The sequence below is a fragment of the Oncorhynchus mykiss genome, chromosome 21, assembly GCF_013265735.2.
Source record: "Oncorhynchus mykiss isolate Arlee chromosome 21, USDA_OmykA_1.1, whole genome shotgun sequence".
Lineage (NCBI taxonomy): Eukaryota > Metazoa > Chordata > Actinopteri > Salmoniformes > Salmonidae > Oncorhynchus > Oncorhynchus mykiss.
Genome location: NC_048585.1, coordinates 45,838,823 through 45,856,942, shown reverse-complemented (window position 1 = coordinate 45,856,942; position 18,120 = coordinate 45,838,823). Strand labels below are relative to the sequence as shown.

At 42.3% G+C, this 18,120-nt stretch overlaps 1 protein-coding gene across 1 annotated transcript; it reads right to left on the bottom strand.

Moving 5' to 3' along the window:
• Nucleotides 1–6,935: 6,935 nt before the first annotated feature.
• cnpy4 (canopy FGF signaling regulator 4) lies at nucleotides 6,936–8,757 on the bottom strand. The gene is made up of 6 exons (XM_021577999.2): nucleotides 8,478–8,757; nucleotides 8,148–8,274; nucleotides 7,806–7,902; nucleotides 7,527–7,649; nucleotides 7,314–7,431; nucleotides 6,936–7,167 (listed from the first exon to the last, which is right to left on the bottom strand). The coding sequence occupies exons 1-6, from the start codon at nucleotides 8,560–8,562 to the stop codon at nucleotides 7,058–7,060; spliced, it is 660 nt and encodes a 219-aa protein (XP_021433674.1). The 5' UTR covers nucleotides 8,563–8,757; the 3' UTR covers nucleotides 6,936–7,057.
• Nucleotides 8,758–18,120: the final 9,363 nt, after the last annotated feature.

The following is an 18,120-nucleotide window of genomic DNA, read 5'->3' as shown; positions in this document are numbered from 1 at the left end:
AAACAAGATGTAAAGTTCTACCATCAGATCACAATTGAATGTAAACAGCATATTAGGACTACCAGCATTCCCATAATAACACAGCTCCCTGTCAAAACAAGAGCTCAGACTCACAGTCAGTCAAATGTACAGTGCCTTCTGAAAGAATTCAGACCCCCTGACTTTCTCCACATTTTGTTACAGCCTTATTCCACACCTCAATGGGTCAATGGCTGCTTTCGCAACTGGCTGCGTGACTATTGCAGCACAATGGGTGTAACTTTTGTTCACTATTTCAATACCTTTTGGAAACATAACACATTTTATGAGGAGGATGGGATCCACCCAAGTAATTGGGTTCCTAGATATTTTCACAGCATTATAAAGCTACGTTGAGACAATGAATTTTCAATGACCCAAGCCCAGCGCAGTTAATCCCTACCATTGTGATGCTGAGTTGTCATTATGCTTCAGCAAATGTAAATTATCCCAGGGGCGTTGGTAGACACAATGTAAGTAATTTAATTTATGTTCCTCTAACTGCCCTGAAGGCCTCTGCTGATCCTACAGCTATTGTATACAGTAATCATGTGCCTATGATCCAGATTTATACTATTAACACCTAGGCGGTGCGCCCTAGTAGGAAATCCACTGTGTGCAGCTCACCCTGCACTAAACTAAATAACATGAGTATATTTACTTCTGCTAAGCTTCCCAGTAAAGCAATGAAAACAAGCAAGCATCCCAGAAAAGTGCTCAAAATTAACTACATATGCTGGCGTGGGCTAAGAAACAAGGTTCATGAAATCAATAATTTGCTATTAACAGATGACATTCATATTATATCTATCTCTCAAACTCACTTAGATAATACAGTTGATGATACAGTGGTAGCAATACAAGGTTATTACATTGATAGAAAATACAGAAATGCCAATGGTGGAGGTGTTGCTGTTTATATTCAGAACCACATTCCTGTAAAGCTTAGAGAGGAGCTCATGTTAAATACTGTTGAAGTAATATGTCTACAGGTTCATCTGCCTCACCTAAAGCCCATTCTTGTGGGAAGCTGCTATAGACTACCAAGTGCTAACAATCCGTTTCTGGATAACGTGTGAAATGCTTGATAATGTAATGCGATATCAACAGAGAGATATATTTTCTGGGTGATTTAAATATTGACAGGTTTTCAACAAGCTGGCCACTCAAGAAAAAGCTTCAAACTTTTCACCAGTGCCTGCAACCTGGTTCAGCTTATTAGTCAATCTGACAGGTTAGTTACAAACAGCACAGGAATGAAATCAAATCTAGAGTCGGCTTTCTATTCCGCAACAAAGCCTCCTTCACTCACGCCACCAAACTTACCCTAGTAAAACTGACTATCCTACCGATCCTCGACTTCGGCGATGTCATCTACAAAATAGCTTCCAATACTCTACTCAGCAAACTGGATGCAGTTTATCACAGTGCCATCCGTTTTGTTACTAAAGCACCATATACCACCCACCACTGCGACCTGTACGCTCTAGTCGGCTGGCCCTCGCTACATATTCGTCGCCAGACCCACTGGCTCCAGGTCATCTACAAGTCCATGCTAGGTAAAACTTGTTCTCAACTAGCCTACCTGGTTAAATAAAGGTAAAATAATAAAATAAAACCTTTTTTTATGTACTGATCACATCTTTACTAATGCTAGAGAAATTAGCTTGAAAGCTAATTTCATCCATCGGATGTAGTGATCACAATATAGTAGCCATATCTAGGAAAACCAAAGTTCCAAAGGCTGGGCCTAATATAGTGTATAAGAAGTCATACAATAATTTTTGTAGTGATTCCTATGTTGACGTAAATAATATTTGTTGGTCTGTGGTGTGTAATGAGGAGCAAACAGACGCTGCACTTGACACATTTATGAAATTGCTTATTCCAGTTACTAATAAGCATGCGCCCATTATGAAAATGACTGTAAACACAGAAATCCCTGTGGATTGATGAGGAATTTAACAATTGTATGGTTGAGAGGGATGAGGCTAAAGAAATGGCAGGAATGGCTGCACAACCGATTGGCAAACCTATTGCAAATTGAGAAATTCATGTCACTAATCTGAATAAAAAGAAGAAACTACACTATGAAACAAAGTTAAGTGATATAAAAAGCTTTGGAGCACCTAAAATGAAATTTTGGGAAAACAGGTAAACTCAGCTCCATCATTCATTGAATCAGCTCATTCATCACAAAACCGACTGATATTGCCAACTTATGTTTTTTTAATTGGCAAGATTAGCTAATTTAGGCATGACATGCCAGCAACAAACGGTGACACTACACATCCAAGTATATCTGACCAAATTATGAAAGACAAGCATTGTTATTTTGAATTCCGTAAAGTGAGTGTGGAAGAGGTGAAAAAAGTATTGTATATCAACAATGACAAGCCACCGGGGTATGACAACTTGGATGGAAAATTACAGAGGAAAATAGTGGATGATATTGCTTCTCCTATTTGCCATATTTTCAATTTAAGCCTAACTAGAAAGTGTGTGCCCCCAGGCCTGGAGGGAAGCAAAAATAATTCCGCTAACTAAGAATAGTAAAGCCCCCTTTACTGGCTCAAATAGCCAACCAATCAGCCTGTTACCAACCCTTGGTAAACATTTGGGGGGGGGGGGGGGGGGGGGGGAATTGTTTGACCAGATACAGTGCTATTTTACAGTAAACAAATTGACAAGACTTTCAGCACGCTTATATGGAAGGACATTCAACAAGCACAACACTTAGACAAATGACTGATGATTGGCTGAGAGAAATTGATAAAAAATATTGTGGGTGCTGTTTTGTTAGACTTCAGTGCAGCTTTTGATATTATCGATCATAGTCTGCTGCTGTAAAAATATGTGTTATAGCTTTACACCCCCTTCTATATTGTGGATAAAGAGTTACCTGAGGGTGTTATTTAATGGAAGTCTCTCCAACATAATCCAGGTAAAATTAGGAATCTTTACTAACGACATGCCACTGCCTTTGACGAAAGCCAGTGTTTCTATGTATGCTGATGACTCAACAGTATACACGTCAGCTACTACAGCGACTGAAATGACTACAACACTTAAAGAGCTGGAGTTCATTTTGGAATGGGTGGCAAGGAATAAGTTTGTCCAAATTTTTCATATCTAAAAGCATTTTATTTGGGACAAATCGTTCACTAAACCCTAAACCTTAACTAAATCTTAGCAGGAGCTAATGGGGATCCATAATAAATACAAATACACATTGTGGTTAACCGAACAACTGACATAATTTTGCCAAAACTTAAAGGACCATCAGCACCAAGAGCCAAACGCTGAGCCAACAGGGTGCACTTCGCGTCACCAAATAACTTGAAAAGTTCTTCTTCTTCAAAGTTTAATTGGCGGAATACATCCCAAAAAGGTGGTTCGCTTCCACCTACTAAAAATAAATCATTATTTGCAGAAAAAAAATAAGTCAATATACTCCTTCAGTCAAATGCACTCAGATCCTTACACAGGTTCTGGGGGTGAGAGGAGAAAGCATTGTCAGATATTATTCCCTGCAGTGTCTCAGCAGTGAAATCATTGGTACCCAAGAACATTTGACCTGCTTTCACAATGATTTCCAGTTTCTTCGATGGTTTGTTTTGTTAGTTTGTCCCGTACAATTAATCACCTTTGCAAATAAACGCAACAAAATCAACCCCCACAATTAAGTGTTTTCAGGATCTCTCAACTAACTGACATCCACATAACTGTTGGGCATCACCCACTGCCATAGCTTCATCATCTCTGCTCGCTGCTTCAACCTTTTTCACTGCCTCTGCATAGGAGAGCTTCTCAACAGCCCTGATCCTTCCTACTTGGACCTTCTTCACCCTAAACAGGACACGCAGGGAACTCTGCAACAATATTGAGTTTGCAAACACTTGAGATGTGGGCAAATGTTTTACATTTATGACATCGAAGTGGCATTTGTACGTACGTTTGCGCTGCATATCTAATACAGTCCTGCTTTACAAGGGTCGGGAGAAATTCAGCATCAAAACGTAAAAACAGAAAGGCTTTCCTCCTTTCCATTCACAGTGCAGGGTAAGCGATGTGAAGAAACTATTCCTGGCATGTTCATCTTAAACCATGAAGCCTCAATATCTATCGAGACGCCAGATATGACACCTTTAACCGGTGCCCTTCTCCGATAATCATAGCATTCCACTTCATGTGTCGACCATTTGTGCATCCACAGTGCTTTCTCCTTTTGACACACATGAAAACACCATACCACTCTTGGTCACTTTGACTCTACTTCTCCCAATGCATCCTTCACAATCTTTGTGACGGCAAACGGGGTTCCCACCAAAAACATCCTTGCTCATGAATCGCACAAGGAATGAGGCGTTATCATACCGAAGCTTATCTTGATTTACAACTAGTCCTTTAAACTCCATTCTAAGATGTTACAGTATTCCACTAATTTCCTCAATCTATACTCGCGCCAACAGAATCAAGCATCGCTTCTGCTTCCTCCATTACTCTCAAACCCAAGTTAGAGCTTCTTCTTCTTTAGGTTTTATGGCAAACAAGTCAGTGCTTCAGCAATAAAACCTCCCATAGAGATAGCAATTAGTTCTAATTATTAATCAACTAATCAGAATTTTTGGAGATAATGAGTTGACCAATCAGGTGTAGTCTTCTGGCAGGTGGGACCGATTAGAATAGGGATGATGTCACTTTCCATAAGTCAAAAATATATTTTTTACCACATGGAAAATATTTTCCTACATTTGTGAAATAAGAATGATCAATGATGTAGCACAAAAGTAGTCAACCTAGTCAAAGGCCAATAAACAATTGTGCAGGTAAAGTTCTGTGGTCACAATTTGCCCTAGTTGAACTACTTGAATGTTTGCTGTAAAAAAAATATATATATATATATTAAATTTCATTTGAACACTGTGACTAAGTAGTTGAGAATGGAATTGTTGATTCTGGGTTGAGACGTTACAGAGAGCCAGGTTCCAACCTTATGAAGATGACTCTTTATAGAACCTTTATTTGAATTCTGGCAACACCGCCTTAGTGTTGTTTCTTAATGTGCTTGGCTGTATCTGCTGGGTTCACATAGTTTTGGTTGATTTGCAGTACCATCCTCAGGGCCAAAAGCCTGTATAAACACTGGGACAGAAAAAACAGGAGAATACACTATTTCAATTTAGTTTATTTCCTTCAAAAAGAAACACACGTGTAAAATCGTGTTCCCATCATCGTAGACACCTAAACAGAGTTGAATGTTGGATATTTGTGCCGCATAATATTATGGAAGCAAGACTAATAGCGCACCTTCCACACACAAAAAACAACACTTGTTGCTCTGGTCTAGGCCAGGGACCCTGACAGATCAATGCAGTTCTAGAGACAATTTCAAAAATATACCACAAGATGGCAGCACATTACAAGTTCTCACATCTCCAGCCAGGTAGCTACACCGACTTTCATTGGATATGCAAATTGTACCATTTAAAAAAAAATCCAGTATCCCAATGTTCTTGCTCCCTATACAGTAGAAGGCATGTGAAAAGCTAAATTAAATTCAGACAAATTTCAAGACTCACATGTACACAATGTGATAAGAGTTTATTCAAATTTAAAAACGGTACATATTGGATTTAGGAAACAAAAAATTACCATATAGTAGTACACTAATACAAAACATGGGCACACTTCGACAGGGTAAAAAGGCTTTCCAATTTCCTATACTTCCCCATCTTAGATAATGCAGTTGGTTTTCAATTTACTTTCATATTGTAGTGTTCTGTAGCATTCTCAGTTTCAACTTACCTACTGAAAAGGGACAGGTGTGTGTAAATTGATGATATTGATTTGATGTAAACTGTAAACAATGACACATCTATGACTATTCAAATGTTGGACACAACTGGATTGCCCCTCGCTCCATAGATACACTACATGACCAAAAGTATGTGGACATCTGCTTGTTGAACATCTCATTCCAAAATCATGTTCATTAATATCGAGTTGAACCCCCCTTTTCTGCTACAACAGCCTCTACTCTTCTGGAAAGGCTTTCCACTAGATGTTGGAACATTGCTGCAGGGACTTGCTTCCATTTAGCCACAAGAGCATTAGTGAGGACGGGCACTGATGTTAGGCGATACGCCTCGCTCGCTCTTGGCATTCCAAGTCATCCCAAAGATGATCAATAGGGTTGTTAGGGCTCTGTGGAGGCCAGTCAAGTTCTTCCACACCGATCTCAACCAAACCACTTCTGGACCTTGCTTTGTGCACAGTGACATTGTCATGCTGAAACAGGAAAGGGCCACCCCCAAACTGCAGCCACAAAGTTAGAAGCAAAGAATCTTCTACCATGTCATTGTATGCTGTATCGTTAAGATTTCCCTTCACTGGAACTAAGGGGCCTAGCCCAAACCAGGAAAAACAGTCCCAGACCATTATTCCTCCTCCACCAAACTTTACAGTTGACACTACGCATTAGGGCAGGTAGCTTTATTCTGGCATCCGCCAAACCAAGATTCGACTGTGGGACTGCCAGATGGTAAAGCGTGATTCATCACTCCAGAGAACGCGTTTCCATTGCTCCAGAATTGAATAGCGGCGAGCTTTACACCACCCCACCACCTCTACTGCCAATGTTTGTCGATGGGGATTGCATGACTGTGTGCCCGATTTTAAACACCTGTCATCAACGGGCGTGGCTGAAATTGCCGAATCCACTAATTTGAAGGGGTGTCCACATACTTTTGTAGATATAGTGTATGATAATAGAGTGGTGAAGCACTAAGGTTTGGGAGACTTGACTTAGCTCACTTTTAGCTTTCTGAGGAGCAAAACAGGAGGCGGATTGTCGATGCAGAGATAGGAATTGTAATGTTCAGTTGGTTGGTCTGCTACATACAGTATTATTGATGTTGAATGTAACTTTGCTCCATGCATTCTAACTATGTTCCACTCCAAATATCGTATGACCATTTGGGAAAGAAAGAGGGGTAGTTCTGTTAGGGAGACTTTCACTCCGCCATTTTGGATGATTTCACAGTTCTCCTGCGTCGTGAGTCTTCCCTTCTCCCTCTTCTTCGCTTGCTACCTCCACTTTGGATCCCTTCTTTCCCATGTCACCCTTCCAAACCTCCTGTAGACATTCTGAGGGAGAGAGGGAAAACCCAGGTAAGTGTTTAACTCTATGTGAACACGTGTATGTTGTGTTTGCCATTATTCAAGTGTCTTGGGTGAGTGTGTGCTTTAGGTATACATTTGCTAGTGTGTATGCTATAGTGTGTGTGTCCTACCTTGCTCGGAGGTCTTGAGAATGTGTGTCTCACACAGGAAGCGCTCCAGCCTCTCCTCCTGATGGTGGAAGTACCAGTCCTCCACAACCTCCTCATACTGCTCTAGCATCGTCTCACACTGAAACAACCCAACACCCACTTATTGTCATGAACACGCACAACCCTCTGCCTGTAAAGCTGTGTGTTGATGTGTAAACACACACGGGTATGTACCTGTTTCTTCATGTCGGACACCTCCACTGAGGGTTCGTCCCAGAGTTCATAGGGCAGACCCAACTCCACCTTCACCCCCTTATGGACCAGGTTCTTCAGAGTGGCCATGGTCTGACTGGTACCCTAAAACACACACAGATGGTTAGTTGACTCAGGTGTGTTAATACTGGGCTGGAACAAAATCCTGCATGCCATGTGGGTCCACAGGACCAGGATTGAAGAACACTGTTCTAAAGCATGAACATTGGTTAAACTGCGAAGATGGAGAGGTGTGAGGACCTTGGCGTATCGGAGGCTGCCAGGTCTCTCAGCATGGACACTGTACTGTAGGATCCCCTCACAGATGTTATCCACTGCCTCCGTCAGACGGGTCTCACTGAAAACAGTTATTTCAAAAATCACAACTACAAAATGAGTGGTCAAATCACTTCAGTCTATGACAAGAGAGCAGAGCTCAATGAGAGGCTTCCCTCTCCTTCTCCATAACATAAAGTGGCTTCCTCTCCATGTATCCTTCCATTCATCGATCTTAAAGGCCAGTTGACCCATCCTGTTTTATCACATCAACACGGTTGAAGGAGAGGAGGGACACTTTAAAGTACTCGTCCTGGGGTTACTTACGAGGTATTGTATTTGATCTTGCGTCTGCGTTTACCCGTGTCCAGCACTGCTCCTAGCTCCAGAACCTCCTTGGACCGACCCGTCTTCTCCAAGGCTGCTTGGAGCTCCACCGTCAGGAACTTACACACTATAGGGTTCCGACAGGCGGATGTTGTTCAAATGCATGTTAATTTACATTTATAAACACGTCCAATGTAAGTAAGAAAATGCATTCACAGACACTGAATCTGCTAGTTAGTTATCTAGCTAACGTTAGCTAAGTATACAAAAAAGCTAACGCTGAGCAAGACATCGTCACATTCAATGTGTAACTACTGTAGCAAACGTTACCTTCGCATCGATTGGGCAGTCTTTCGTCCTCGGCTGATATAGCGAAGCTGCACACCCAAAAAAGGCACAAGAGGAAAAGTTCCATTGCAACTTTTCGCCAACTTGATTCCCTAAATCCGTTTACAGAAGCCACATCGGCATTTTTCTGAGAGACTCACAGCACGTAAATGGCAAGGCGCAGGCGCAGTGTAGTAGTTGAAGCTTCCCAAAAAGGTATTCACTTAACACAGCCAGAAAGTCATAAATATGGCTAAGCCCCGCTATTTCCACAATTTATTTTCATACAATATTATTTTAGCCCTAACCTTAACCACACCGATAACCGTATGGCTAACCTTAAATTAAGGCCAAAAAGCGATTATTTATTATTTTCATACATCTTTACGTTGCAGCCAATTGTGACTTTGTGGCTGTGTTATCTAGTGGAAAACACAAAAGGGGAAAGGTGGATCGTGCGAATCCGATTTAGGAAATCTAGTCGAGCATTGAAAAATTCAAACTCAAGGTGAGGAAAGATATTTAGAGTGGACATTTGTCAAATGTAAACGTTACAAAAAAAGATGAACGTGCATTTATTTTATCTCATAGGGATTGTATTAAGTGAGTTTAGAGCTTTGGAGTCTCAAGCCCGCACTCCCGAGTTAGCAATGAGCACTCTGGCCAGAGGAAAGAGTGCTGTGCCTTTTTAGCCGATTTATCACGCGGCTGCAATGCTCCTGAAGTTCACGTGCCGTTTTCCTCGCACAGCCTTTGCTTGTCAGTGCTATAATTCAGAGCTAGGGTCTACTATTTATTGACCCCCATGATGAAATCTGGAGGGGCCTGTGGATCGGTCTTCATCCGTTCGTTCGCACATTAGTCATACAGGATATCTCAGACAGCAATGGCCTGATTTTGACGAAATGTGGGTAAATGATGCGTCTTGCCATTAAGATCCGGCATTTAAAAAATACACTGATTGGCCAGATGGTGGCGCTGTAACAAGAGATTGAAAATGCAAACTTTGAAAGGTCACGCCCCACATCCCGTTTGACCTAAAGTCATGAAATTCGGTACATAGGTTCCTCTCCTCACAAGGAATACATTTGCCTAGGGACCCATTAGGACTGTCATGGTGGATCTTATGCCATTTAGAATTTTGTGAAAACACTACTCTGTTACCGAATGACTGATCTGCACAAAACTTGATATGTGGCATCGATGGACAACGGTCTCTCAACGCAATATTTTCCAGACTTGTACCTAAAACAACATAGACCAATAAACATTCATGTGGGTGTGGCCTGGCACATATTTGTATTGTAACGAAATTTGGTACATATTTTGAAAACACTGTCAAGACTCAACAGATGCAAGAACATTTTGACCTCACAGTTGCACTATAACGGGCACATGTTTATATCTCTTGGTCGGTTTGACTCACAGCGATGAAATTTGGCACACATGCTCAGGGACATGAGTCTAGCTAATCCATGCAATATCTCGGACACCACTGGCCCCATTTTGATGAAACTTGGGTGAATGATACATCTTGCCATAGAGAACCGTCATTTACAAAATTACACTGACTGGCCCAAGGGGGGTGCTGCATCATTTGTGGGGGACAACATGTTTACTGTTGCCGTGTATATTTATATTTAATTATAAATAGACAGTGTATATACAGTGGTGCAAAAAAGTATTTAGTCAGCCACCAATTGTGCAAGTTCTCCCACTTAAAAAGATGAGAGAGGCCTGTAATGTTCATCATAGGTACACTTCAACTATGACAGACAAAATGAGGGGAAAAAAATCCAGAAAATCACATTGTAGGATTGTTAATGAATTTATTTGCAAATTATGATGGAAAATAAGTATTTGGTCACCTACAAACAAGCAAGATTTCTGGCTCTCACAGACCTGTAACTTCTTCTTTAAGAGGCTCCTCTGTCCTCCACTTGTTACCTGTATTAATGGCACCTGTTTGAACTTGTTATCAGTATAAAAGGCCTGTCCACAACCTCAAAAAGTCACACTCCAAACTCCACTATGGCCAAGACCAAAAAGCTGTCAAAGGACACCAGAAACAAAATTGTAGACCTGCACCAGGCTGGGAAGACTGAATCTGCAATAGGTAAGCAGCTTGGTTTGAAGAAATCAACTGTGGGAGCAATTATTAGGAAATGGAAGACATACAATACCACTGATAATCTCCCTCGATCTGGGGCTCCACACAAGATCTCACCCCGTGGGGTCAAAATGATCACAAGAACGGTGAGCAAAAATCCCAGAACCACACGGGGGGACCTAGTGAATGACCTGCAGAGAGCTGGGACCAAAGTAACAAAGCCTACCATCAGTAACACACTACGCCGCCAGGGACTCAAATCCTGCAGTGCCAGACGTGTCCCCCTGCTTAAGCCAGTACATGTCCAGGCCCGTCTGAAGTTTGCTAGAGAGCATTTGGATGATCCAGAAGAAGATTGGGAGAATGTCATATGGTCAGATGAAACCAAAATAGAACTTGTTAATGCTGAGTTGCATCCAAAGAACACCATACCTACTGTGAAGCATGGGAGTGGAAACATCATGCTTTGGGGCTGTTTTTCTGCAAAGGGACCAGGACGACTGATCCGTGTAAAGGAAAGAATGAATGGGGCCATGTATCGGGAGATTTTGCGTGAAAACCTCCTTCCATCAGCAAGGGCATTGAAGATGAAACGTGGCTGGGTCTTTCAGCATGACAATGATCCCAAACACACCGCCCGGGAAACGAAGGAGTGGCTTCGTAAGAAGCATTTCAAGGTCCTGGAGTGGCCTAGCCAGTCTCCAGATCTCAAACCCATAGAAAATCTTTGGAGGGAGTTGAAAGTCCGTGTTGCCCAGCAACAGCCCCAAAACATCACTGCTCTAGAGGAGATCTGCATGGAGGAATGGGCCAAAATACCAGCAACAGTGTGTGAAAACCTGGTGAAAACTTACAGAAAACGTTTGACCTCTGTCATTGTCAACAAAGGGTATATAACAAAGTATGAAAGTGTGATTTTCTGGATTTTTTTTCTTCTCATTTCGTCTGTCATAGTTGAAGTGTACCTATGATGAAAATTACAGGCCTCTCTCAACTTTTTAAGTGGGAGAACTTGCACAATTGGTGGCTGACTAAATACTTTTTTGCCCCACTGTATGAAACATTTTGACACAGCAGGGTTTGTAGGGTTCATATCATCGTGGTGGTATTATTGTTGACAGTGTTGGGTATGAGAGAGGAATATACTTTGGCTAGGTAGAGAGTGTGAAGAAGTTCAGGTATGAAGACGTGAATAGATTAATAATCAAAGTTGGGGTTTATAAATAGATGACTGATGTAATGTGATTCCGACGAGCAGATACAGTAATATTTCATCCAATGCTTCAATGCCATCTGAATCATCACAAAATGACCTGGATGTTCAGGAAACAACAGACATATACAGTATCTCAAATATTTGATAGACAAGTGGTAGCAGCAACATAAGTTATGTTCATTGGCATCACATCCATAGTCATAACTACAACATGCTTTTATGAGCATAGCTTTCCAGTCTGCAGTAGTATCTAGACAAAAGTGATGGCGCCAGAGGGTAGGGCTGCCGTCTTATCGGCTCTCAATCAATCATGCTATTTTGTTTGTTTTGTCGCATTGTTCGTAACTTGTTTTGTACTTAATGTTGCTGCTACCATCTCTTATGATAGAAAATAGCTTCTGGACATCAAAACTGGGATTACTCACCTCAAATTGGACAAGGAGTTCCTCTTCAATGAGTTGGCCGCAGGGGATATACTGCAGACACCCGACAAGGCCCCGATCCCTGTGATTTGCTGGAGAAGGAAATAGAGATTGAGGCAAAAATGCATTTATGCATTTATGTAACAACAGCTGGTGCAAGCTATCTAAGGAAGTCTCAAAGTTTTGCTCGCCTGAGGTAGAGTATCTCATGATAAGCTGTAGACCACACTACCTACCTAGAGAGTTTTCATCTGTATTTTTCGTAGTGGTCTACGTACCACCACAGAGCGAAGTTGGCACTAAAACTGCACTCAATGAGCTGTATTCCGCCATAAGCAAACAGAAAAACATTCACCCAGAGGCTGCGCTCCTGGTGGCCGGTGACTTTAATGCAGGGAAACTTAAATCAGTTTTACAGAATTTCCATCAGAATGTTAAATGTGCAACCAGAGGGAAAAACACTCTAGACCACCTTTACTCCACACACAGAGATGCGTACAAAGCTCTCACTCGCCCTCCATTTGGCAAATCTGACCATAACTCTATCCTCCTGATTCCTGTTTACAAGCAACAATTAAAGCAGGAAGCACCAGTGACTCAGGCTATAAAAAAGTGGTCAGATGAAGCAGATGCTAAACTACAGGACTGTTTTGCTAGCACAGACTGGAATATGTTCCGGGATTCTTCCGATAGCATTGAGAGGTATACCACATCAGTCACTGGCTTTATCAATAAGTGCATCGAGGACGTCGTCCCCACAGTGACTGTACGTACATACCCCAACCAGAAGCCATGGATTAGAGGCAAAATTCGCACCGAGCTAAAGGGCAGAGCTGCCACTTTCAAGGAGCGGGACTCTAACCCAGAAGCTCATAAGAAATCCCGCTATGCCCTCTGACGAACCATCAAACAGGCAAAGCGTCAATACAGGACTAAGATCAAATCATACTACACGGGCTCCGACGCTTGTTGGATGTGGCAGGGCTTGCAAACTATTTCAGATTTCAAAGGGAAGCACAACCGAGAGCTGCCCAGTAACACGAGCCTACCAGACGAGCTAAATAACTTCTATGCTCACTTCGAGGCAAGTAACACTGAAACATGCAAGAGAGCATCAGCTGTTCCGGATGACGGTGTGATCACGCTCTCCTCAGCCGATGTGAGTAAGACCTTTAAACAGGTCAACATTCACAAGGCTGCTGGGCCAAACGGGTTACTAGGATGTCATGGCTCACAATGACATCCTAGTAACCATTATCCCAGAAACCCTAGACCCAGAAACCCTAGACCCACTCCAATTTGCATACCGCACCAACAGATCCACAGATGATGCAATCTCTATTGCACTCCACAAAACCTATTCCCCCTCAGGAGACTGAAAAGATTTGTCATGGTTCCTCAGATCCTCAAAAGGTTTTACAGCTGCACCATCGAGAGCATCCTGATGGGTTGCATCACTGTCTGGTATGGCAACTGCTCGGCCTCCGACCGCAAGGCATTACAGAGGGTAGTGCGAACGGCCCAGTACATCACCGAGCCAAGCTTCCTGCCATCCAGGACCTCTATACCAGGCGGTGTCAGAGGAAGGCCCGAAAAATTGTCAAAGACTCCAGCCACCCTAGTCATAGACTGTTCCCTCTGCTACCGCACGGCAAGCGGTACCGGAGCGCCAAGTCTAGGTCCAAGAGGCTTCTAAACAGCTTCTACCCCCAAGCCATAAGACTCATGAACAGCTAATCAAATGGCTACCCAGACTATTTGCACCCCCCCACGCTGCTGCTACTCTCTGTTATCATCTATGCATAGCCACTTTAATAACCCTACCTGCATGTACATCATTACAATTACCTCAATTACCTCGACACCGGTGCCCCCGCACATTGACACATTGACTCTGAACCGGTACTCTGAATATAGCCCCACTATTGTTATTTACTGCTGCTCCTTAATTATTAGTTATTCTTATCTCTTACTTTTTTGTGGGTATTTTCTTAAAACTGCATTGTTGGTTAAGGGCTTGTACGTAAGCATTTCACTGTAAGATCTACACCTGTTGTATTCGGCGCATGTGGCAAATAACATTTCATTTGATAATGTTGTCCTGTCCCACTCTTGTCTGTGTACACTGCAATCCAGCTTTAAGCTGCAAGTGTATACAACATGTTTATACATCGATACATAGCTATTTTTAATTCAAATTAGATCATCAGTTTTGAGTCTGGTGATGGAGGGGTTAAGTGAGGGGGATGGGGAAGAAGGGGGGTGCCCCCTGCGGACTCAGGAGACACGGGACACATGCTTAATGACAACCTGCGAGAGGGTGGGAGGAGAGAGAGAGAGATGACGGAAGGAAAGACCAAAAATAAAGAGAACGAGAGGTAAAGTGTGAATAAAGATTTATGTGAATGTGTAAATGACAACTATAAAGTGTGAGAGAGGGAGAGAGACGGACAGAGAAAAAGCGAGGGGGAGGAGAAAGAGAGAGCGGGCAAAGAAGAGGAGGGAGAGTGAGAGGAACGAGAGGGGTCTTGCATAGATAAAGTTGCTGGGGGAGTATGGAGTTCAGGGAGAGGACAGAACACTATGCAGAGGAGCCAAAGAGAGGAGCAGAACCAGAAGTAAGAGAGACGTCCTCTGACACACACACACACACACACACACAAGAAACAGAGCGAGAGAAGTCAGTAAGTTGCTCAATGAAGAGATAACCAAACAGCACCTTAACGTGTGTGTGCTGTGTGTCTTTGCATGGAATGGCCTTCACAATAACAGTAATAACCTTGGATGGCCTCAGATCTCAAGTACTTTTTATTGGTTTGTTTGTGTGGGCTCCCCGTGTCCTATGGTCCTTGGACAGCTTGCTAACACACTTGGTCCAGAGGACGAAGTGTTCTTGATGTAATGCACTGAAAAAGCATGTCTGAAGTAACCATGTGGTTTTCCCATACCTCTATGGGTTATCCCCAGTGTGTGAGGCACTGTTGCTAATTGTGTGTTATCACAAAGAGGGATGGAAGGAGTATACATTGTCTGTCAAGGGATACGTTTACAGCAGCACATAGCTACACAGGTCTACGGATGTTACCGATGCCCTGTCAATCAAGCCCACTTTCGCTGGTGCGATGGACTTCATTGAATAGACACAAAAGAGAAATCCCCGCCCATCTGGCACTCCAGCCAGGCTTAAGCAAACACTGAAAGTATTTAAGAGATTTTAAATAGTATTTTAACCCATGTGTGACACACACCCGCATCAGATTAAGTCATAGGGAAGGCACACATTTTGACACACCCCAGGACAGGTCGTCACAGGTAGAACATGGACATTATACATAGAGTGTCACTCAACTACACGCTGTCACGTACGCACAAACACACTTATACGCTATAAAAAAAGTCACAAGCGACGTCGCTTGTGTCAAGACTACATACACAAAGCGGTCAGACAGAGGCGGACACACACACACACACACACACACACACACACACACACACACACACACACACACACACACACACACAGAATTAAACTAAATCAAATGAGAACAGCCAGATATTAAGAGTCGTCAATAAATGCTGTAATAACAATATGCCGACTAACTGAAAAAAATGTTTTAATTCACCAATTTTTTTTCTCCATTGAACTTTTATTTGATTCAGGAAAATCTCACTGAACATAAATAACGTATTTTCCAAAGGAGACATGACCAACATGCCACTATAAAACACTGTAAAACTCTGACAAGACCTAGAGCTGATCAGCGAGCCTGTACCGGCTGCCTTAGAAAAGACAGGCAGGAACAACAGAAGCTGAACCGGTCACTTCATACACCCGCTCTCTCGAACATATTCTATGGAAGATATGGATGTCCCTAAAAAGAGGATTTTCTGACGAGCTGATATCGAAGACGCGTCCTCAGTTATAATGTATTAGACAAAACAGATATATTTGACCAAGAGGGAAGGTTTAACAGGACGTAATTGAGCTCCAGGAATTCTCTCCTTCCAGAAACAAATTGGATTATCTGACAAGCCATCTAGAACAGGTATGCCTTATATTTACAGTGCCGTTGGAAAGTATTCAGACCCCATTACTCCAAATTTTACGTTACAGCCTTATTCTAACATTGATCAAATATTTTTTTCCCTCATCAATATACACACAATACCCCATAAGGATAAAGCAAAAACAGGTGTTTTTTGCTAATTTATTTACATAAATAGTCAGACACTTTCACTCACTGCTTTGTTGAAGCACCTTTTGCAGCGATTACAGCCTCGAGTCTCATTGGGTATGACGCTACAAGCTTGGCACACCTGTATTTGGGGAGTTTCTCCCATTGTTCTCTGCAGATCCTCTCAAGCTCTGTCAGGTTGGATGGGGAGCGTCGCTGCACAGCTATTTTCAGGTCACTCCAAAGATGTTTGATCGGGTTCAAGTACAGGCTCTGGCTGGGCCACTCAAGGGTATTCAGAGACGTCTCGAAGCTACTCCTGCGTTGTCTTGGCTGTGTGCTTAGGATTGTTGTCCTGTTGGAAGGTGAACCTTCACCCCAGTCTGAGGTCCTGAGTGCTCTGGAGCAGGTTTTCATCAAGGATCTCTCTGTACTTTGCTTCGTTCATCTTCCTCTCGGTCCTGCATAGTCTCCCAGTCCCTGCCAATGAAAAACATCCCCACAACATGATGCTGCCACCACCACCATGCTTCACCATAGGTGTAGGTTCTCCCATCTCCACAGAGGAACTCTGGAGCTCTGTCACCATTGGGTACTTGTTCATCTCCCTGACCAAGGCCCTTCTCTCCTGATTGCTCTTGGTGGATCCAAACTTCTACCATTTAAGAATGATGGACTGTGTTCTTGGGGACCTTCAATGCTATAGAAATGTTTTGGTACCCCTCCCCAGATCTGTGCCTCGACACAATCCTGTCTCGGAGCATTACAGACAATTCCTTCAAACTTATGGCTTGTGTGACCTTATGTAGACAGGTGTGTGTCTTTCCAAATCATGTCCAATCAATTGAATTTACCAACGGTGAACTCCAATCAAGTTGTAGAAACATCTCAAGGATGATCAATGGAAACAGGATGCACCTGAGATTAATTTCAAGTCTCATAGCAAAGGGTGTGAATAATTATGTAAATAAAGTATTTCTGTTTCTATTTTTAATACATTTGCAAAAATGTCTATAAACCTGTTTTTGCGTTGTCAATATGGGGTGTTATGTGTAGATTAATGAGGAAAAACATTTATTTCATCAATTTTACAATAAGGCTATAATGTAACAAAATGTGAAAAAAGTCAAGGGGTCTGAATAATTTCAGAATGCACTGTAGTTAGAAAACTTTATTATATGGAAATGATGCTAAATCGTTACAGGTATCATAGAAACATAGTACACGTTATATTGCAAAGAAATACTGTCAAAAGGCTTATTTCAGTCTTACCTTTGTCATGCACAGAGAATATTTTCAGTTCACAGACATACTCTCACAGACAGAACCCATGTTAGTTCATTTTAGAGCTGTTAATGTGAAGGAGCGCTTCTCGTCAGTATAGTTCCCCTTATGATAGGCATCCCGCTAGCGGGACACCAGTCGACAACATCCCGTGAAATTGTACGGCGTGCAATTCAAATAAATAATCGTAATATTAAACATTCATGAACATACGAGTGAGTATCTTATATCATTTTAAAGCTTAGATTCTTGTTAATCTAACTTTGTTGTCCGATTCACAATAGGCTTTACAGCGAAAGCGATTGTCTGAGGACGGCGCCCCACATTAACATATTTTTGAACCAGCACAGGCTTCATAAAATCACAAATAGCGATGAAATAAATCACTTACTTTTGAAGATCTTCCTCTGTTTGCAATCCCAAGGGACCCAGCTATAAC